The sequence below is a fragment of the Euleptes europaea genome, chromosome 18 (assembly GCF_029931775.1).
Source record: "Euleptes europaea isolate rEulEur1 chromosome 18, rEulEur1.hap1, whole genome shotgun sequence".
In the NCBI taxonomy this organism is placed as follows: Eukaryota; Metazoa; Chordata; class Lepidosauria; order Squamata; family Sphaerodactylidae; genus Euleptes; species Euleptes europaea.
In genome coordinates, this window is record NC_079329.1 from 17,429,903 (window position 1) to 17,452,993 (window position 23,091).

A 23,091-nucleotide genomic window follows, 5' to 3' on the forward strand; every position below is an offset into this window, starting at 1 on the left:
AGGTTTTGTAATTCCCAAAGAATGTCATTCGTATGCTGCAATTGTTTTTTCTTCCATGCCGCATTCTTCTGAATCATATATCCTCTTAGCACCGCCTTAAAAGCATCCCATACAACATTCAAACTGGTTTCTCCATTCACATTAATCTGAAAATAATCCTCAACAATATCCTGTATTTCATTTCTTGTTTTTTCATCTCTCAGTAACCTATCATTAAGTCTCCACCTGAATGCTTGTCTAGTATACCATTCAAAGGCAACCGGGTTATGATCTGAAAAAGTTCTCGGGATTATTTGCACCTTCCTCAATTCGGCGAAGACAGATTTGCTCGCCCATACCATGTCAATTCTGGAGTGTGAATAAAAAGTATATTCTTTTGCTGTTGTGTTCATTGTCATCCAAATGTCTTATATATGAAATTCCTCAGTTAATTGGATTTTTTTTTTTTGGTAAGCAACCTTCTCATTCATCCTTTGCAGTTGATTTCTTGTCTATCGTAGTGTCTATAACTCCATTAAAGTCTCCCATTAACAATAGTTGTTGTTCTACGTTTTGCAGTAAAATATCATACAATTTCTTATAAAACTGAGCTTTCCCCTCGTTTGGAACATATATCCCTGTTATCAATATCTTTTGTCCACCTATTTTAACTCTTACCAACAGAATTCTGCCCTCTTCATCTTGGAGCAAACCAGTTCTGAAGCAAATTTAGCCTGGGCATATATCACAAGTCCTTTGGTTTTAGTTTTGGCTGAGGAAATAAAAGATTGTCCCAGGGTCTTCCTCTCCAAATATTTTTTGTCTTTTCTCGAAATATGTGTCTCTTGTAGGCATATTAATGAGTATTTTTGTTTATGTAAAAATTTAAAAATCCGCCTTTTTTTCACCTTCTCATTTAGGCCATTAACATTCCACGATATGACTTTAGCCATTGTCAAAATTTTAATTATTTAGTCTTATACTCCACCCACTGCTCCTTTGGTTGCATCCTCATCTTCCTCTCGACTTGAATCGTATTTCTGCTCTGATGTATATCCTACAAGATCTTTCTTGTATTTTCTCAGAAATTTTCCAACGTCTTCTTTTGTGGTGATTGTGTATTTCACGTCTTTATAGGTAAATGCCAACCCTTGTGGTAGCAGCCATCTATATTTAATTCCACTTTTCCTCAGAGATGTAGCAAATTCTTTAAACATGCCTCTCTTCACCATCAGGTTTCTTGGAATATCCTTCAAGAGTATCAGAGCATTACCTTCTATTACTTTTGGATCTTGGTAGTGCTGTTGCATTATTATATCTTTCATCCTTATATCATAAAAGGATATCATAACATCTCTTGCTTTTGCTCTTTTAATGTTGGGTGGTAAAGGGATCCTATAAATTCTCCTGATGGCGTGGTCTAAATCTTGTTCTCCAATACTGAATAATCCAGCCAAAGTTGTAATCAGTGATTCTCTGGTGCTGCCACAATCCTCTGATTAATTTCGTAGGCACAGATTAGACTTTCTGGCTTTCAAATCCATCAAAGCAAATTGGTCCTTTGTAGATTCCTCTTGCATCTGCAGCAATTCCAATTGTTTATCGTGTGTATCCACTTTCTTCTTTCTTGCACTCCAAAGGCAAGATGCAACATCTGAAAACAGTGCTTGTCTTTGATGGCAAGGATACAGAGAGCAGAAATTTGGTGGCAGATCTTTTCTGGGTGGCTGCACAGTCCTGAAGGAGAGAGTCCGATACCCTGGGCTCAAGCCATGTAGGTCCTTAAAGTTAATAAATGGAAGTTTGAATCATGCCCAGAAACTAGGCAGCAGGAGGTAGGCTTGCCAGGTTTCTCTTTGCCACCTGTGTGGGTTTTTTTGGGTGGAGCCTGAGCAAGGTGGGGTTTGGGGAGGGAAGGGACTTCGATGCCACAGATTCAAGTTGCCAAACCAGCCATTGTCTCCAGGTGAACTGATCTCTATTACTACATTTAACTTTTTCTGTCTCAACAGAGGTCCGTCTAATGAGCGGATCCAATCGCTGCACAGGGAGAGTCGAAGTCTATCGCAATAAGCAGTGGGGGACCATTTGTGACGACGGATGGGATTTACAGGATGCCCAAGTCATATGCCGAGAACTGAACTGTGGAAATGCCTTATTAGCATTAGGCGGAGCAAACTACGGCCAAGGGTCCGGTCCCATCAGGCTGGACAGAGTCAGCTGCACCGGAAATGAAACAGCCCTCAAACAATGCCCCCAAAGTCCTTGGGGAGATCATAACTGTGATCATGGAAGGGTTGCAAGCGTAGTGTGCTCAGGTAATTTTGTATGACGTTATTTAAATAGGGAACGGATCATAGGGCCAAGCTTCCAAGGTCCCGGAGATTGAGGTCAATTTTGTGTTTCATTGCAGTAAATCTGACTGCCAAGAAAAAACTGATGGATAAACTAGATGGTGTAAGTCTTCTCGAGGAAAAATACGATTTTCCACAAAGGAACCCCAGAACAACTGGAAGACACAAAGAAAAAAAAATCCTACTATTTAAAATGGAAGCTATGTAACACCTTTTATCAGGACCTGGTTAGTACTTGGATGGGAGACCACCAACGAATGCCAGGGCAGGCAATGGCAAACCACCACCGAACATCTCGCCATGAAAACCACACAGGGTCACCATAAGTCAGCTGTGACTTGATGGCACTTACACACACACACACACAAAGATATAATCGTTTCTACACTTTTAAGGCACATTGAATAGATATTCTCAGACATTTCTACAGTAGCACTTTAAAGTAGATAGATGGCAATGTTTATCCATGTTAGTCTGTCAATAGCAGTAGAAAAGAGCAAGAGTCCAGTAGTACTTTAAAGACTAACAAAATTTCTGGCAGGGTACGAGCTTTTGTGAGCCACAGCTCACTTCTTCAGAAAGCTCATACCCTGCCAGAAATGTTGTTAGTCTTTAAGGAGCTACTGGACTCTTGCTCTTTTTTACTGGAAAGAAGAGCAGTAAGAGTGTTGGATAATAGGCCCATGGAATTGTGATTGTGGTTAGAAAGAGTCAGGTCAGAGCACACGATAAAACAGAGTTAAAGACTTTCTCTTAATCAACCAAAAATCCTTTACTTTCCTAAATAGGGTAGGTTACATGGGATGAAACAATTGAATCCCCAACAAAGAGGCTGAGAAATATTGATTAAACTGAGACCTCATCTTAAACATTATACTTAATAGCAGCCTTTCTCCCTAGGACCTCCAAGCAATGATCATAAGACTCGCCTGGGATTAGCCCAGATGGATATTTTCTTTTTGCATTGCTTTCACAGTGGTCATCTACCCATTTGAATAGCTTCAGTTGAATGGATGGCCTTCCTCAAATGGGAATGAAAACAAGAAAGGATGGGGAGGGCAAAATAGAAATGCCAGGTCGCTCTTCACCATCGGTGGGAGATTTTGGGGTGGAGTCTGAAAAACTTCAATGCCATAGAGTCCAATTGCCAAAGTGGCCATTTTCTCCAGGTGAACTGATCTTTATCGGCTGGAGATCTGCTGTAATAGCAGGTGATCTTCTGCTAATGTGAGCACTTGTCCCCGTGGTAATCCCACAAACAGCATCCACAGACATACAGGTATGCAGAGCTTACTGGTACATTGGCACGAATGGGAATAGGTAGCACAGTGCAGGGCCTATATGGGAAAGCGTTAGTCACAAGGAGTCATGGCAATCCCCCTCCCAACAAGGAGCCGTTCCCAAGGGAGATAGTGCTGGAACAGGATTTCAACAGCAGTCTCGACCTTGAGAGGCACCTGGTGGAATCAAAACTAAAACATTCTCAGTCTGTCAGGCTGCTGAGAGCAGAGGAAAGCAGGCCTGACAGCTTTTATCTGGAGGCTGGCAACCCTAGAGCAGAATCAGGGAAGAAATAACAGTTAACTCCTTCAACCGTTCCAGATCCAAAGGAGGTCAGACTGGTGAACGGTTCAAACCGGTGCTCTGGGAGAGTTGAGGTGTTCCACAATGAACAGTGGGGGACGGTTTGTGATGACAACTGGGATATCAACAGCGCCCAAGTTGTGTGCAAAGAGCTCGGCTGCGGGAGAGCCCTCTCAGCCCCACGTAGAGCCCGTTTTGGAGAAGGAGATGATCCCGTCTGGCTGGATGCTCTGGAATGCAAAGGAACCGAATCTGCCCTCAAGGACTGCCACCTAAAAGGCTGGGGGAAACAGACTTGCGACCACGAAGAAGATGCCGGTGTGGTGTGCTCAGGTAATGGGCAGGCAGGTACTCGAGGGTGCTAAACTGTGGTCCTGGAAGCAGACAACAACGTTCTCAGTTTTCTTACAAGTTCACCAGTCTTCTTTCAGTAGCATCATCATTAAAAGTAACGATGGTGTTTAGACATGTTTGGTTAACAGAATTCTTTCAGTACCCAGGATTTAGCCACAATAATTACATTGAAAACGAACCGCTCTTTCAGTAATATGTATCTTTTTCTCTCCAGGAAAAATACAGCAGAGGGAGGAGCAGAAATCTGTCCTGCTGTGAATGGCCTGGTATTTTAGCCAAGAGTGGAGCAATCATTTCATCTCTGATTCCTGTATAATAACTACAAAATAACAACTAGGGGCTGGCATATTTCATCCTCATTTGTGGTATAATGGTTAAGAGCGGTGAACTCTGATCTGGAGAACCGGGTTTGATTCCTCACTCCTCCACGTGAGCGGTGGATGCTAATTGGGTGAACTGGGTTTGTTTCCCCACTCCTCCGCATGAGTGGCGGGGGCTAATCTGGTGGACCGGGTTTGTTTCCCCACTCCTACACACCAAGCCAGCTGGGTGGCCTTAGGCTAATCCCACTCTCTCAGCCCCACCTACCTCACAGGGTATCTGTTGTGGGGAGGGGAAGGGAAGGTGATTGTAAGCTGGTTTGAGTCTTTCTTAAGTGGTAGAGAAAGTCGGCATATAAAAACCAACTCTTCTTCTTCTCACTTCTGAGGAACACTTCCTCTGCTACAACATGTGCACGTAAAGGAGAGAGGGAGTAGTGTATACTTTGATAATTCCTTTTACTTACAGATGTCCAGTGGATGAAATGGTAAGAGAGAATGTGTCCTTTCCCTCATAATGTTACAAGCAGTGTTTGGAGAGACTTCACAGTCCTCCGATTTTGATCTCTGGGAAGGTTCGACCCATCTTCCTGAAGGAAGTGTTTCCTCTCCGAACAACGCCCTGCAAGCAATGCCCTTTCCGGGGATGGCTCAGGGATGATTCTCTGAGCCTGGATCCTTCCCAGCCAGATGATCTACTTGTGAAATAAGGAGCCCGACCTGTTGTGTTTTGGTCACTGTTCTCAAATAATTACCCTTTGTACAATGCAGAGACCAAAAGACGAATGTTCTAGAAACAGATGAAATGCGTCAATGGTCCTTCCGTTGCCTTATTAAAGAGAAACACTTGATACACACATGCTCAGCCTCATTAGGTACAAGAACAGAGGCACGCAAAACTCTTCCCAATAACTTATTTCCTTGATATTCTGTGTTCTGCAATGTTTTCTTTTCCTTCAGTACTCAGACTGGTGAATGGATCGAGTCATTGCTCTGGGAGAGTGGAGATATTCCACAATCATCAGTGGGGGACCATCCACAATGACCACTGGGGCATGAAAGAAGCCGAAGTTGTCTGCAGAGAAGTAGGCTGTGGTGCTGCTTTGAAAGCCCATACGAAAGCCTGGTTTGGTCAGGGATCGGGGCCCATCTGGAAGGTTGACATCAAGTGTACCGGAACAGAAACTTCTCTCAATCAATGCACATTGGGCCTTTGGGGTCCGGATGACTCTCACCATGGAGAAGATGTTGGTGTGGTGTGTGCAGGTAATCCATACTTTGTGCTTCATTTGCAGAAAAGAAATGTGTGTCTCTCTCCTTTCCTTCTTTCAAGCTCCCTTGACCCAAAGGTCTTGAACAGTAAATGGGGAGTCTTTATTTCGTTAAGGAAAATGTGGTAGAGAGATACTTCCCTTCTTAATTCTGGACATTGAATTACAAACCCTTGATAGCCTTGCCTTGCCAAAAAAAATTGCTCCCCTTTGAGTTTTGAAATCCCCCTAACTACCGGTCGACTATCTCCTTATTTGTCTGCCCTACATGCCCCGCAAATGCATACAGCATTTGCACTTGCTAGGTGCAATGCTCTCCCTTCAGCTGTTACTTTTGGACGATATAACCAAACCAGACATTCGGCGACACTATGTCCCTGCAACTCAAATTCAGTTGAGTCGGTTTCCCATATCCTTCTTTATTGTCCTCAGTTTGATGTTATTCGTCACAATCTACTTGATCCTATTTTAACTAATATGTCAGGACACTCGGAGGTCCTGATAGTTTATTGTCTTCTCAATGACTTGTCAACCGACATAACTGAAAAAAGTAGCTGTTTTTTTTTTAAGTTCAGTAATCAAAAACAGACTGGATAAGGTTAATGATTGATGGTGTCCAATATTCCTTGTTTTCCTATAGCTATTCATCATATGTATGGATCACTTATTGTATTGTATGCCAATAAAGGTCTTGAATTGAATTGAATTGAATAGAGAGATACTTGCCCACTGCAATGTTGTCCCTGGATAACTATCCACCAGCATATAGGGGACTGTTTTATTTTTAATTATGGTGATAGGTAATTTGGTTAAAATAGCAGTAATCCATCGATCATGGTAAGAATTGTATTGAGGGCATTCCAATATCATACGGGATAATGAATCCACTCTCTTCAGATCACAAGGACAAAGTCTATCTGAATAGGGCAAAGTCACCGCATCTTCCATTTAACACTGCTGACGGGGCGGCGTTCAAGTGAGCGAGGATAAATGTTCTATGATAACAAGGGACTCTTAGGTTGCAAAGATGGAAAGATACCCTCAGGTCCCTCAAACTGGGTAGAGCATACTCTCCTAGCATGCATTACAGAGCTAAGGTAATCCTATTTTTAATATAGTTCTTGAGAAGTGTGTCTCTCTAGAAACAATCAAATGTCATCTAAAAGCCTTTCCTCAAATCCCTGAGATGCAGGATCCTTTCCTCTTAGTCAGTAATCAGGGAAAGATTAATGCCCAGGTCCAGGATACCTGTAGGAGAGATGCCATATTCCAGTTTCTCAAATCCTGACAGACTGATTTGTATATTATACACGTTGACTGTTAATTCTACAAATGAATAACATGATTGCATTTTAGCCACTTTTTAACCTCCGAAGGGTGCCTCCCTGTGACTCAATCCACAGAGACTAGGACTTCCTTTTAAAAATAAAAACTGTGAATGTGCACAAGCTAGCAACCCAAACAGACGCCAGGTGGCATGCTTGGAAACTGCTCAACTGATCTAGTTTTAGTGTTCCAGTCAACACATCCAACCTAGGCAGCAGGTTAGGCTGGAGTTTTGTAGGCTTTATACCTGGACTAGTTTCAGAAAGCTAATTTCTCAGCTGGACAATATGCCTTAAACTCCATGAAGCAGAATTCAGGACTTCTCTAAATTCCACAAGCTGCCCTGCCAGGTCATAGACCCCACTATAAAGGAAAGGAAGTAAAGAACTAAATTGCATTTAAAAAATAATAAGAATAATGTCCCTGAAACTCAGTATATTAACATGTGAAATAGGGTGTTGCAGAATGCTAATTTGCGTATGGTAACAAAAAGTTTGAAGACATACGCACAAGGATATCAATCTTTGGCTTCTTCTCTCTCCTTCTTTGAAGTGGAACCCTTCATGACTTTGCCTTCCATCTTCATCTTCCCTGAGCTTTCCAGAACAGTATTAAAGACAGTTATGAGGCCCAAGAAGACCAGCTTGCTAGATCAGAAGAAAGTGTTTGGTTACACAACAGCAAATGGGCGCCATGTAGATTAACCTTTGTAATGGAAAAACAGCCCATGTAATGTGGATAATTTGATAGTGTTTGTCTTTTTCTAAGAAATCTCAGAAATCAGATTAGTGAATGGCCTCAGTCGCTGCTCCGGAAGAATCGAGGTATACCACGAGACGCTTTGGGGAACTGTATGTGACGACCATTGGGACCTTAAAGATGCCGAAGTTGTGTGTCGTTCTCTCGGGTGTGGAACTGTTCTGTCGGCCCCAACTCACTCTCATTTTGGAGAGGGATCTGGTCCCATATGGCTAGATGCTGTTAACTGCACAGGGAAAGAGAATGCCATCAGTGAATGCCCGCCAAGACGATGGGGGACGCAGGACTGTTCCCACAGCGAAGATGCCGGTGTAGTATGCAGAGGTAAGATGTGTCCGTGTCGATCCAAAACTTGTTCACGCAGTCTGAATGATTTCTTTTATTCTGTTATTGTTGATTTATGCCATAGAATCATAAAAGGACAAGCAGTCACAAAGCCGTATAGTCCAACCATGTCATGAGAGGCTGGATTTATTCACTGGAGGCTCCGCCTCTGCTTGTTCAGCTTGCCAACTTGCAGCAGTTGCCATATTTCATGGTAGTTTGAAGGCTGAATGAGCAGTTTCGCCTACTGCTAAAAGTAGAGTAGCCAACCTCCAGATATTACTAACCCACACACACACACACACAAAGCACACTAGACCAACGAATCCCATTATATTAACAACTGTACTTAAAAGAAATAAAGGTTACAATTCATACATATTCTAAACTCTATAAGGTGCCCGCTGGTGGCGGGCAAACCCCCGGTATTATGCCCCTCTGCCCGCCAACCAGCTGAGGATCAGCGGGCAATTGGGTACGCGCTCGCCAACTCACACTTCTGATTTACAACCGGAAGTGCTGCGTCGCAAGGAGCCTTAGAACACTCAAACTCTTGGTTTGAGTGGTAAAGGGCTGCAGCGGCCCTTTAGCACTCAAACCAAGAGTTTGAGTGGTCTAAGGCTCCTTGCGACGCAGCACTTCCGGTTGTAAACTGGAAGTGTGCGTCGGTGCATCGGTGCGTCGGCGTGCGTGCGTGCACGTGAGAGAGAGGTCTTCTTGGAAATCTCCCACTGAAGGTAAGGGGGGACCTGGCAACCCTACCTATAACCTGTTCATCTACTCCTATATGCATATAATATCACTATCAATGCCACTGCGCAATATAATCAAAACATTCCGGGGTTTACAAATCGGTTCTCTCTTAAGAGTAATGTGTATTCAACTCAGTTCCCTCTTAAGAGTATAATAATTTCCAAGTCCCAGTCCAGCGTGATGTTAATCCATTCCTTGGCTTCAAGTCCTCCAAGAAAACTGCAGGCATCCACAGCTCCCAGTAATGCAGTGTGTCTGCAGTTCCAAACTGCCTTGCCAACACACGCAGCTCCTGACTAAGCCGCGTTCAACAAAGTCCAACGCCGTGCAATTCAATCACTTTGTGTAGAACCTTCAGGTACTTGCAATGGCTTGATTATTGCTCCGGTCACATTCACAAATCATCACCAGCCCAACAGGAATGGGGTTACCGCATTATGTATTCCCAGCGACATATTAAGAGTTTGAAACTGTTATAAAAAACATCACTTTAAAAGGGTTTTTGGATGCCACGGCTAAAAAATGGTTGGAAGACATCTTCACAGCCAAAGGGGCCAAACAAAATGCGAACAGTATTTTTTATAACAGTTTCAAACTCTTAATACATCGGTGGGAATGCATAGAAAGTGCGAACAGTATTTTTTTATAACATTTTCAGACTCTTAGTACATCGCTGGGAATACATAATGCGGTAACACCCCTGATAATTTAAACCTGTTTCGTCACTCTTCTTCAAAGGACCATGAGTGTGCACCAGGACAACATTTCCTTCATAAACCAGCACCTCATCATTCTCGGTTCTTTGGCCATTGGACCTATGGCATTGAAGTCCCTCCCCTCCCCAAACCCCACCCTCCTCAGGCTCTGCCCCCAAAACCTCCCACCAGTGGCAAAGAGGGACCTGGCAACCCTAGCTAAAAGGGTTGTGGCAGTACCTGAGGAAACAACAGCCAAAGCCATCACCTGTTGTGACCTGTAGGCAAAATTTGATTTATAACAAAGATCACATCCTGTGTTTCTCCCCAATGGGGTCGCAAAGTGACTTACATTGTTTTCCTTTACTCTCTTTGATCTTCACAAGAACCCTGTGAGGTAGGACTGGCTGAAGGTGTTTGGGCCAAACTCAGCCAGCAATCCTAGCTTCATTTTCTGGTTAGTTATGCCTGCCACAAGCAAAGTACTTTAACTTCTAGTAGAAATGGCAATATTTATTGAAATAACCTGGGCCAGGATGCTCCAGTTCCCTTCATAGGATCGTAGAGTTGGAAGGGGCCATACAGGCCATCTAGTCCAGCCCCCTGCTTAATACAGGATCAGCCTAGACCATCTCTGACAAGTGTTTGTCCAGCTTCTGCTTAAAGACTGCCAATGAGGGAGAGCTCACCACCTCCCTGGGTAGCTGATTCCATTGTCCAACAACTCTTAATGTACACCCCCCCCTTAATATCCAGTTGGTACCTTTCCACCTGTAATTTAAATCCATAATTGTGTGTCCTATCCTCTGCTGCCAACAGGAACAGCTCCCTGCCCTCCTCTAAGTGACAGCCCTTCAAATACTTAAAGAGAGCAATCATGTCCTCCCTCAGACTCCTCTTCTCCAGACTGTACATTCCCAAGTCGCTCGCAACGTTTCCTTGCAGGGCTTGGTCTCCAGGCCCTTGATAATCCTTCTCGCTCTACTCTGCACCTGCTCGATTCTGTCCACATCCTTTCTGAAGTGAGGCCTCCAGAACTGCACACAATACTCCAGGTGCAGCCTGACCAGTGCAGTGTACAGGGGAACTGTGACATCTTCATTTTTTGGCCCTGCAGCTCCCACAGTCATCCAAAAGCTGGTGGCCAGTTTTCAGGATCTTAGCTTTATTTTTGGACAGGTTATCCCTGCTACGGTCAACCGTAGCTTCCAGCTCAAATAATAGGGGTGAGGGGCTGGAAATAACCTGGACCAGGATGTCCTGATTCCTGTCCTTTTTGGTACTCTCATCATCATCATCAATTTGGGTGTACAATTTGCAAATGCCTCCCTTTCATTTTGAACGATTTATGCCTGCACAAAAAGCTTTACCGATAGTGAAAAAAGAGGGTGAACCCCCAAATGGCTAAGGTAGCAGTCATGAATGGACCTGAATGGACAAAAGACAGGTGGGGCAAGTGCCACACTAAGGAGGGAGATTGGGAGACTGGGCAAGATGAAATGAAAAGGCTGGTTGGATCCAACCCATTGTGAGGTTTTCTTGGTGATTGTTCTACATTTAGCTTTTTGAGAGCCAACTTGGTGTAGTGGTTAAGAGCGGTGGTTTGGAGCGGTGGACTCTGATCTGGAGAACTGGGTTTGATTCCCCACTCCTCCACATGAGCATCAGAGGCTAATCTGGTGAACTGGGTTTGATTTCCCACTCCTCCACATGAGCATCTGAGATCTGGTGAATTGGATTTGTTTCCCCACTCCTCCATATGAAGCCAGCTGGGTGACCTTGGGCTAGTCACACTCTCTCAGCCCCACCTACCTCACAGTGTGTCTGTTATGGGGAGGGGAAGGGAAGCTGGTTTAATTCTTCCTTAAGTAGTGGAGAAAGTTGGCATATATAGACACCAACTTTTCTTCTTCTTCTTCTTCTTCTTCTTCTTCTTCTTCTTCCTCTTCTTTCTCGCCAGAGATCCGTCTAGTGAGTTATTTAAGTGACTGTTCTGGGAGAGTCGAGGTATATCACAACGAGCAGTGGGGGACCATTTGTGACGATGGCTGGGATATACACGATGCCCAAGTGGTATGCCGAGAGATGAACTGTGGAAATGCCACATCAGCGTCGGGTACAGAACACCACCACCAAGGCTCCAGTGCCATCTGGCTGGACAGAGTTGACTGCACGGGAAATGAAGCAGCTCTCAGAGAATGCCCCAAAAGTCCTCAGGATGTGCAAAGCTGTGAGCACAAAAGGGTTGCACATGTGGAGTGCTCAGGTAATTTTGTACAGTTTGATATAATTAGGGGAACCAATTGTAGGGCCAAGCTTCCAAGGTCCCAGAGATAAGATCAAACTCATGTTTTGTTACAGTAAGTCTGACTGCCAGGGGAAAATTTCTGGATAAACTGGATTGGCTTAAGAGCCAGTGGGATTGAGAGACAGCGTGGTGTAGTGGTTAGGAGTGGCGGACTCTAATCTGGTGACCCGGTTTTGTTTCCCCGCTCCTCCACATGAAGCCAGCTGGGTGACCTTGGGCTAGTCACAGCTCTCTTAGAGCTGTCTCAGCCCCACCTATCTCACAAGGTGTCTGTTGTAGGGAGGGAAGGAGATTGTAATCCAGTTTGATTCTCCTTAAAAGGAAGAGCAAATCGGCATATAAAAACCAACTCTTCTTCTCTTCTAATCTTCTGAAGGAAAAAAGATAGTCGCACAGAAATTATTCCAGAAATATTTAGCCAGAAAAACAGTGCTAGTATTTACAAAAGAAGCCACATAATACCTTTCATTTTGGCCAACCGGACTGATACAAAATAAGCCCTTTCTGGACTTGGTTGTATGGTCGTGTGTACTGGAAGCCTAGCAACTGCATGTATGGGGAGCACGTGCTACCCAAACTCTTCCCGCTATGTGTGACTGCCTGTCTGTCTGAAACGTCCATCTGCAGTAAAAAGGTAAAGTTTCCCCTGGGCAAGCACCTGGTCATTCCTGACCCATGGGGTGACGTTACATCCCGAAGTTTACTGGGCAGACTTTGTTTACGGGGTGGTTTGCCAGTGCCTTCCCCAGTCATCTTCCCTTTACCCCCAGCCAGCTGGGTCCTCATTTTACTGACTTCGGAAGGATGGGAGGCTGAGTCAACCTTGAGCCGGCTACCTGAAACCGACTTTTGTCGGAATCAAACTCAGGTCATGAGCAGTGCTTGGACTGCAGTACTGCAGCTTCCCACTCTGCGCCACAGGACTCCTCCAGCTGCAGTACAGGCACACTAAAACTCTTGAGGTTCTGGTATGCATCTACCAGTTCTGCAAATACAGTCAAACAAGGGCTACAGTGTGCAAGTTTTCATGTTGTCCACAGCTCTTCAGCAGGCTGGGTGGTTACAAAAGGGGAGAGTGACTCCCACATTTCTCCACTGCTCTCAGCCTTTGAAGGGATTGATGTGTTGCAGCTGGGGTCAGAGAGACATTTGATCAGGTATTGTACTTTCAGTAGGATATTTCCATATTTTGCTTCTTTGGCCCAGAAGGCCAAGGGCCAACACCAACACCATGTCAAATCTACATATCTATATACAAACATTTCTAGGTGTGTGTGTGTGTGTGGATGGATGGATGGATGGATGGATAGACAGATACAAATATATCTAAAAAAATAAATAAAAGCGATTAAAACGAACATAAGACACATAAACAGGAAGAGGTGTCAATGAGAATCCGTGAGGGAATACCAGACGAAACAGAAATGTCTTTACCTGCTGGCTGATAGAAGGGAACAGTCGAATCTCCCTGGGGAGGGAACTCTTTATGGTTCCAAGGATGAGAAAGCCATTCCTCAGGTTGCCACCTTTCCAGCCTTAGATGGTGAGGGCATCTGAATCAGTGCCTCTGAAGATGACTGTAGTGGCCAGGTATGTTCACATGAGAGTCAAGAGTCCTTATCAGGTGATGTTCTTTAACGTCATGCCATGAAAAACTTCAATTGCATTTAAGTGTCCCTTTAGGATACTTTTCCCCTGGCAACCTTACCCATAATAATATTGTCAAGGTACATATGGGAATAAAGTTAGCATAGCATGACTTATGGCAACAAGATAGGATATTCAGGGTAAGAGACTAACAGAGGTGGTTTGCCGTTGTCTGCCTCTGCATAGCAATGCTGGATTCCTTGATGATCTCCCATCCCAATATTAACCACAACCAAACCTGCTTAGCTTCCAAGATCTGATGAAATAGGGGTAGCCTGGGCTATCTAGGTCAGGGCAAACTAACAGTAACCTTTTAAAAAACTATTCCAGACCCAGAGAAGATCAGATTGGTGAACGGTTCAAACAGGTGCTCTGGGAGAGTCGAGGTGCTCCACGAAAAGCAGTGGGGAACCGTGTGTGATGATGACTGGAATATGAAGAATGCCCAAGTCGTTTGCAGAGAACTTGGATGTGGAAAAGCCATATCAGCCCCACAAGGAGCTCACTTTGGAGAGGGAAGTGGCCACATTTGGCTGGACGATGTCAAATGTAAAGGAAGAGAAGCTTCCCTCAGGGACTGCAAGCTAAGACCTTGGGGAGAGCATAACTGCAACCATGAAGAAGATGCTGGTGTGGTGTGCTCAGGTAATGAGCAGGCAGGTACCAGAGGGCCCTGAACTGTGGCATTAGTTACTGGTTACAGTGAGAATATCCATGGCTGTCTATTGTCGCACAGGGCCAGGCCACGAAAGGGACCAGCAGTGTCACATCAGCCTTCAAAAGTTTGCTCCCTCCCCCGGTCCCTCTGTCCTGGCAACATGACCCCGTGGAGCCCCCAAGCCCGGCCTTCCTCAGGCTCCGCCACCAAAATCTCCAGGTATTTCCCAACCCAGAGCTGGCAACCCTACCCCACTCTCACGCTCTCTTTCTGTATTGCTTTCATAAAGGCTAACTACCCATTGGAGTATCTTCAGTTGAATGGACACTCGTCCCCTCTCCATGAGGAACAGAGAGGATGAGGAAGTGTGGATCCAGAGAACATCTATACCTCCTGCATAGGCAATAAGATAAACAGTAAATATGGGCAGTCCAATAATGAGAGTGAGCTATCTGGACCCATCACTTGGAAGAAATGTATTACGTGCAAAGTTCGGAAGGCCCCCACATAAAATAAGGTTATTGATCTGGAAAAGGTGTGACCAGAATTCTCAACACCGTTCTGCATCTGATGAAATCTCCTGGCTTCCTTTACTGTGTTTTGACTGTGTTCTCTTTATTGAGCTTTCAATGTTTGCTTATTGTTTTTAAATTGTTTTCGAGCTGCTTTTGGGGCTGCCAATGGGACTGGACGGTGGCATATAAAGCTAAAATAAAATGAATACAGCTGATTTTATACATAAAGTTAAAGTGCAACTACTTGGCTTTGCTGAGTTCCCACGAAAGCACAAGATTTTCAATTGATGCAATGTTTGTGTTTCAAAAAAGTCTGCTTGAAAAATATCCCAGCAGGGAAATACTTCTTCTGTTTCTAAAAGTAAATCCTCTCCAAAAGCGAAACTATCTTAGCTGATACCTTTTATTATACTATGCCACATACAAATGTCTGGGTACTTGTGTAGCTACCAAGCCAGGTATCCACATCTTATCCCCGTGTTATTTGATTCTTTTTTTTAAATTGAAATAAAGAAAAAAAAACACATACAAACCCATACATCCAAAACTCCATACCTCCCAAAGGGAACATATATTTAGAGCCTTTAACAATGCTTCAAATAGAAGACTGATATTTTTACTACAGATTACCATAACTGCCTTTATAATGTTGATTATTATTTTATCGGTGTATAAACTTAAATTAAGATTAATCAAATTACTGCTTCCAAACTTCTGTTTTATTCTACCCCTCATAATATTGCACCTACATGCCAGTTTGAACACTGAAGCTGTCTTAAACTGAGTTGGACCTATTGGTCTATCTTGCCATAAAGGTCTACTCTGGAAGGGAGTAGGTCTCCAAAATCTCAGGTAGAGGGTTCCCTTTGCCTAGGGTCGCCAGCCTCCAGGTGGTGGCTGGAGATTTCCTGATAATTCAACTGGTCTCCAAGCAATAGAAATCAGTTTGCCTGAAGAAAACGGCAGCTTTGGAAGGTGAACTCTGTGGCATTATATCTGAGTGAAGTCCCACCCCTTCTCAAACTCCACCCTCCTTAGGCCCCACCCCTAAAATCTCTTGGTATTTCCCAACCCGGAGCTGGCAACCCTACCTTCGCCCTGCTTTTATTTTTAAATAGAAATGGCAACTGGACCTTGGCTTGAATGGATCAGGAAAACTGCTAGTTTGTCCATAGGTCCTGCGAGCCACAGGCAGGCTAAAAGAAGAAGAAGAAGAAGAGGAGTAGGAGGAGGAGTAGGAGTTGGTTTTTATATGCCGACTTTCTCTACCACTTAAGAAAGAATTGAACCAGCTTACAATCTTCTTCTCTTCCTCTCCCCACAACAGACACCCTGTGAGGCTGAGAGAGTTTGGAGAGAACTGTGACTAGCCCAAGGTCACCCAGCTGGCTTCATGTGTAGGAGTGGGGAAATCAACCTGGTTCACCAGATTAGCCTCCGCCGCTCATGTGGAGGAGTGGGGAATCAAACATGGTTCTCCAGATTAGAGTCCACAGCTCCAAACCACCGCTCTTGACCACTACACCACGCCGGCTCTCAATTAGAATCTCCATTTCACCTGTCAGCATAGAGTGAAAAAGTGAGAAAAAAATCCATGGAACCACTCTGATTACCAGTACAACTTAGCTATATGGAACTCTTGACATAATAGGCAGCATATCTCTTTGATTAAATACACAGGGTTTGGGGAGGAGAGGGACTTCAACGGGGTATAATGCCATAGAATCCACCTTCCCTACCATCCATTTTCTCCAAGTGAACTGATCTCTATCAGCTGGAGATGAGTTGTAATCCCAGATCTCCAGCTAGTACCTGGAGGTTGGCACCCTAGCTGGAGATTTTGGGGGTAGAACCGGAGGAGGGTGGAGTTTGGGAAGGGGAGGGATGTCAATGCCATACAGTCCAATTGCAACGAGGCCATTTTCTCCAGGGGAACTGATCTCTGTTGCCTGGCAATCAGTTGTAATAGCAGGAGATCTCCAGCCACCACCTGGAGGTTGGGAACCCTAGTCTCTCCCCCATTACGCTCTAGAGCACCACGGCCAAAACAGCCCCTTGGGGGAATTGAACTTTGCGTCCCAATTTTAAAAACACAGAAAGCAGCATTGCCAGAAAGGAAGCTACCCAAAGTTTAACCAGACTCCTCCCTCCCAGTCTCCGCCAGTCCCTTCCCAGAGTTTTGTTTCCAGTCCCAACCTTTGCCCATGGCATTGATCTATCGGGGTCATTGCAACGAACCCAGGCCTTGGGTACTCTGTCCAAGTAAGGAATCTGCTTCCCCATAGCTGGATTCCGGGAACAGTGTTTGCCTTCATTTTTCCTGCTGGACATCTAGAAGGGGGACTCAGAGAAATGGCAGTAGCCCTTCTTCTCCTGACCAGTCTTTTGGGTGAGTGTTCCCCCCCTTTCAAATCTAGCAAATGGACGCCTTCCCCTGTTATTTCCACTGTTTGCCGCTCCTCACACTGCTTGTTTATTTGAGATAAGACTAAAGCAACAGCGGGCAGAAGGTAGATAATGGTCCACTGGTCAGTTTCCAGTGGTCGACCTAGTATCTTCTGGCGTAGCCAGCATGGTTAAGAGCGGTGGTTTGAAATGGTGGACTCTAATCTGGAGAACCAGGTTTGATTCCCCACTCCTCCATGTGAGCAGCGGACACTAATCTGGTGAACTGGATTAATTTCCCGACTCCTACACACGAAGCCAGCTGGGTGGTCTTGGGCTAGTCATAGCTCTCTTAGAGCTCTCTCAGCCCCACCTACCTCACAGGGTGTCTGTTGTGGGGAGGGGAAGGGAAGGTGATCGTAAGCCAGTTTGATTCTTCCTTAAGTGGTGGAGAAAGTCGGCATAGAAAAACCAACTCTTCTTCTTGCAAAATGCTAAGAAATGAGGATAGCCGTTGTGTTGAAGGCTAGAAGGCAGGCTGGAATGATGTTAATTTTTCATTTATGATACCAGAAAGGTTATTCCAAGTCTGCTTAAATCATTGAAATTACAGGCAATATTCTTGTTCTATGTTGATGAAAGTCCTGATGCTGTTAGAGCTACTTATATGTAAAACTTTCTTTGTGAGAAATTCTGCCCTAATTATTTTGTTTATATTTTTCTGCTTATGTCTATCTTTATCTAACATAGAAAACTTGTCATTAAAACATTTTTTAAAAATAAAAAAGAATGTTGGACTAGGTGGAATCTCGATTTGAATCTGTTCCTCAAACAAGAGTATGTACTCAGGAGTATAATACATTTTTATAGGGCTTCACTATTAAAGGTTCCTGAGCATGTGCTTGTTTTATAAAGCATGTTCATAAACCACAGAGATTCTAGTAATAAATAAATAGATCAACTCATCCCTGTATTAGACCCCTAGGGGGTTAGCCTCAGAGTAAATGAAATAATAAGAGAGAGGGGTATCTGAGCATGTGCAAATTAAGAAGAGCCATGCTGGAGCAGACCAAAGGCTAGGGTTGCCAACCTCTAGGTGGTGGCTGGAGATCTCCCGCTATTACAACTGATTGCCAGGCAACAGAGATCAGTTCCCCTGGAGAAAATGGCCTTGTTGCAATTGGACTGCATGGCATTGACATCCCTCCCCTTCCCAAACTCCACCCTCCTCAGGTTCTACCCCCCAAAACTCCAGGTATTTCCCAACCTGGAGCTGGCAACCCTATCAAAGGCCCATGTAGTCCAGCAGTCTGTTCACACAAACATTCCTAAATTATCAGTGCTATCTTAAGAACACTTTCTCTAGAGTAATCTCTATTGAATAAAATGGGATCTACCTCTAGAAGACCTGATCAGGATTGATTTCAATAGCATACAGATTGAAGAGATAGGAAGATAAAATACATCCTCATCTAACACCTTTGCCAATTGGAAACCATTCTGTTTCTCCATCTTCTATCCTAACAATAGCCTCCTGTTCTTATTGTAATTAATTAAAAATGATGAAGAAGAAGAGTTGGTTTTTATATGCCAATTTTCTCTACCTTTTTAGGAGAATCAAACCCACTTACAATCTCCTTCCCTTTCTCTCCCCACAACAGACACCTTGTGAGGTAGGTGAGGCTGAGAGAGTTCAGAGAGAATGTGACTAGCCCAAGATCACCCAGGTGACTTCATGTGTAGGAGTGGGGAATTAAATCTGGTTCTCCAGATTAGAGTCCACCGTTCCTAATCACTACAACACGCTGGTTCTCTAAAATAAAATCCAGTTTTAAAATGCTTAAAAGTTTATCCATCCTGGTCTGTTACAATTTTTTTGAGTGTTTGTTGTTATTTCTGCCCACACAGAGATCTAGGGCCCAGTGAGCAAGGCCCAACAGGGAGCCTTTAATCAGGTAGGGTTGCCAGCTCTTGGTTGGGAAATACCTAGAGATTTTTGGGTCAGAGCCTGAGGAGGGCGGGGTTTGGGGAGGGTGAGAGACTCCAATGCCATAGAGTCCAATTGCCAAAGCAGCCATTTTCTCCAGGTTAACTGATCTCTATCAGCTGGAGATCAGTTGAAATAGCAGGAGATGTCCAGTTAGTACCTGGAGGTTGGCAACCCTATAATCAGGAGAGTAAAGAAAGCAGAAAAACAGAGACTTGGGTCATTGTCTACAACATGGGCAGCCAAATTAGTAAAAGCATACACTATGTTAACTGGTTGCCCTGAGATTTCTCCAGCTAGCTGTCTCTCCGTTCAACAATATCTCCTCTTTTCTAGGGTGATCAAAATCAAGTGAGGGCAGGGCTAAAATGGTTTTGCAAGGACGGCACAAACTACAAACTCCACTGTGCATAAGAAGGAACAATCTGGAAGTTCCAGGACAAAAATTAGAGTACACAAAATGATGACGAAACATTACGTGGAACACAGCCAGCTTTGCTTGATCAGTCTCACCCAATTCCCCTTCTTAGTATGGCCAAAATCTCACATGTCTTTTGTCCATGCAGGTCCCACAAGGCCCAGCATGGCATTCTTGGATGGTTGAAAGGGACCCTTCCTCCTTAAGGAGTCCACCATTTTTCTAGTACCATCTTTGTTTTTGGAGCCAGCATGGAGTACTGGTTAGGAGCTAGGGTTGCCAGGTCCCTCTTCGCTATCGGTGGGAGATTTTGGGGGTGGAGCTTGAGGAGAGCGGGGTTTGGGGAGGGGAGGGACTTCAATGCCATAGAGTTCAATTGTCAAAGCGGCTATTTTTCTCCAGGCGATCTGATCTCTATCGGCTGGAGATTAGTTGAATTAGCAGGAGATCTCCTGCTACTACCTGGCAGTTGGCAACCCTATTATGTAAGCTGGTTTGATTGTCCTTAAAGGAAGAGAAAGTCAGCATCTAAAAACCAACTCCAACTCCTCCTCCTCCTTCTTGCCACACTCCCTGAGATAATTGCAATCTATCCTCTTGGTGACTCCCAATTAGGGTTGCCAACTCCAGGTTGGGAAATACATGGAGATTTTGGGGGTGGAGCCTGAGGAGGGTGGGGTTTGAGGAGGGGAGGGACTTCAGTGGGACATAATGCCATAGAGTCCACCTCCCAAACCAGCCATTTTCTCCAGGCAAACTAGAGGAAGTATGTAAAAATGAATGAACCTCATGCAGGGAGCCAATATGTGTACAGAGTTTGTACAGGGCGCCCTTTGCCTCACCTGTTTAAAGATACATTCCCGACACGCAACCATGTCAGGATCCCAGCGGGGGGAAAGAAGAGAAAGGACAAATAGCTGATTAAGTACACAGGCCTTACCGATAAAATGGTAAAGGTTAACTTGTTTATTCCCAATTCCCAATTCAAATTTTGCACTGACTCCATCTTTCCTATCTTCCAAACAAAGTGTTTCCCAGCTAGCTTGACAAGGCAGCGATGCTTATTTCCCCTTCTCTCAGATACTGTGGTTGTCCCACTCTCTGAAAATTGATCTTCCTAGGTGTGGTTTGGGGCTCCGATACTGCAACCTCAGACACAGCTGAGATCAGGTTGGTGAACGGTTCGAGTCGCTGCAGTGGGAGAGTGGAATTGCTCCATAATGGGAACTGGGGCACTGTTTGTGATGACAACTGGGGCATGGAAGATGCAAACGTTGTGTGCCGGCAGCTGGGATGCTCGACGGCGCTATCAGCCCCACGTGCAGCACATTTTGGCAGAGGAACCGGCAGCATCTGGCTAGATGACACCGAATGCAGAGGCACAGAATCGGCTCTGAGTCAGTGCCCATCGAGGCCTTTGGGAGAAAATGACTGCCATCATGGAGAAGACGCCGGGGTTGTGTGCTCAGGTACGTTCAAGAACCGGTGGGCTGAGTCACATTTTTTACATATATGGTGGCCACTGGCCAACTATTCTGTACTGCTTCCATCCCCATAGCTCAGTATGCAGCAATCAGAACACAAATCTGTGGGATGTAGGGTTGCCAGGTCCCTCCTTACCATCAGCAGGAGCTTTGTGTGTGTGTGTGGGGGGGGGGCAATTTGCAAGTGCACACCATGCACATGCAATAATTTTCCTTCTGGGGTACACCTCGAAGTGACAGGGACGAGCTAGCATATTCCTTCAAAATCTCTATGGTTTCCATAGAGTTTTTGGAGGGAAGTGCTAGGGCGTCCCCATCACTTCCATGTTTTCCTTGGAAAGGACATTATTGTGCCATGCCATGCAGTGAGCAAGTGGTGACCATCCCCCCCCCCTTTAGCTGGCCTGTTTCCCCTTCTTTGCGTCCTTGCTTTGTACCCACCTGTTCATCCACCGGCTCAGGTTTTCTTTGTGTTGAATTATGGACTATGACTTTGAGCTTTTGCACCAATTATTTGATTTGTTCTTTATAATAACAGCCCCGTGAGGCTTCAGCCTGGTGAGGCTTTTGTTTCCACCTTTAAATACATTGTATATAAGCCTGGTGAGGCTTGTTTCAACTTTTCTTTACTGTATCCATTTTTTTCAGTTTGTTTGAGGCTTATACATTGTAACATTGTATACATTGTATCCTTATTCGCCTTGTTTGTAGTTTGAGGTCTCCGGGTGTATTTCAACACAGATTATATGACCTCATTCAAGCTCCTGTGCATTATTTGATCTATGCTAATTATTTGATGTTGGTGTATTAATATTGTTTTGGTTTAGAATTAATCACCCTTGCAGTTCTTTTCATACATATAACCCAATTTGGATTTAATTTAGTTTTACCATTGAGCCACGTTCTGCCTTCTCCAACAGTACCTGGAGGTTGGCAACCATCCAAGTGGCAGGAATGCCATGCCAGTACAGTGGCCAGGTCCCTCTTCACCATTGGTGGGAGATTTTTGGGGCGGGGCCTGAGGAGGGTGGGGTTTGGGTAGGGGAAGGACTTCAATTCCATAGAGTCCAATTGTGAACTGATCTCTATCGGCTGGAGATCAATTGTAATAGCAGGAGATCTTCTGCTATTACCTGGAGGTTACAACAAACCTATGCTGACAATAGTGAATTTAACATTAATAACAGCACGTGGCTCATATGAATAATACACTTTACTGAAACAGAATTTCAGTAAATTTCAAAAATTCAATAAAATTGTTGGTACATCAAATATTCCTGTGTATTGTTACAGAAGCCTCGTGCTGTTGAAGAATGTTTGCTCATTGTACCAGTATTATAGGTGTAGCAACCTGTTTTATGTTGGATTTATACTCAGGATATTTTTGTTATTTGTTAAATGGTTAAATGTGGACTGTGTATGTGAGTATGTGAGCATCATTTCCTTTGGGAAAGAATATTGCTCAATATACTTTGATCTATATACTTGGTGTATATAATTGGTATTACATAGCAGAAATTCTGTTTCAGTAAAGTGTATTATTCATATGAGCCACGTGCTGTTACTAATGTTAAATTACCTGGAGGCTGGCAACCCTACATGCCAGCCTCTCCTTGTAGATAGAACAAAAGGGCTGTGACCTTTCCTTCCTGGGTGGGGACCAACACTTCATCTGACGAAAAGGGGACTAGTTTATGAAAGCTGAGGATGGAATTAACTCTTTTAAATCTTTAAAGTGCTCTGGGCCCCTGTTTATTCCTGCTACAAGAGGGTGATGCAGATTGATTATTAAAACTCTGTGGGGGCGGATATTTCTGAAGAACGTGCTCCCTCTTGTGGTGCCAACTGGTATCTATTCAGAAGAAACGTTGCAAAGACGTAACTTTCAACACAACTTGTCTCCTTACGCCATTGCTTGTACCTGGATCAAGCTAGTGCATAGGGTCGCCAGGTCCCTCTTTGCCACTGGT

General features: G+C 44.4%; 2 protein-coding genes across 2 annotated transcripts; both read left to right on the forward strand.

The window, feature by feature from the left end:
* Nucleotides 1-1,624: 1,624 nt before the first annotated feature.
* On the forward strand, nucleotides 1,625-7,892 carry LOC130490575 (scavenger receptor cysteine-rich domain-containing group B protein-like). Its single transcript, XM_056864396.1, has 5 exons — nucleotides 1,625-1,658; nucleotides 1,992-2,297; nucleotides 3,936-4,265; nucleotides 5,552-5,857; nucleotides 7,741-7,892. Exons 1-5 carry the CDS (start codon nucleotides 1,625-1,627, stop codon nucleotides 7,890-7,892), a joined length of 1,128 nt encoding a protein of 375 aa, XP_056720374.1.
* Nucleotides 7,893-8,218: 326 nt separating this feature from the next.
* Nucleotides 8,219-22,913, forward strand: LOC130490576 (soluble scavenger receptor cysteine-rich domain-containing protein SSC5D-like). Its single transcript, XM_056864397.1, has 6 exons — nucleotides 8,219-8,271; nucleotides 9,763-9,821; nucleotides 11,680-11,985; nucleotides 14,005-14,319; nucleotides 20,792-21,106; nucleotides 22,858-22,913. Exons 1-6 carry the CDS (start codon nucleotides 8,219-8,221, stop codon nucleotides 22,911-22,913), a joined length of 1,104 nt encoding a protein of 367 aa, XP_056720375.1.
* The last annotated feature ends 178 nt before the right edge of the window (nucleotides 22,914-23,091 follow it).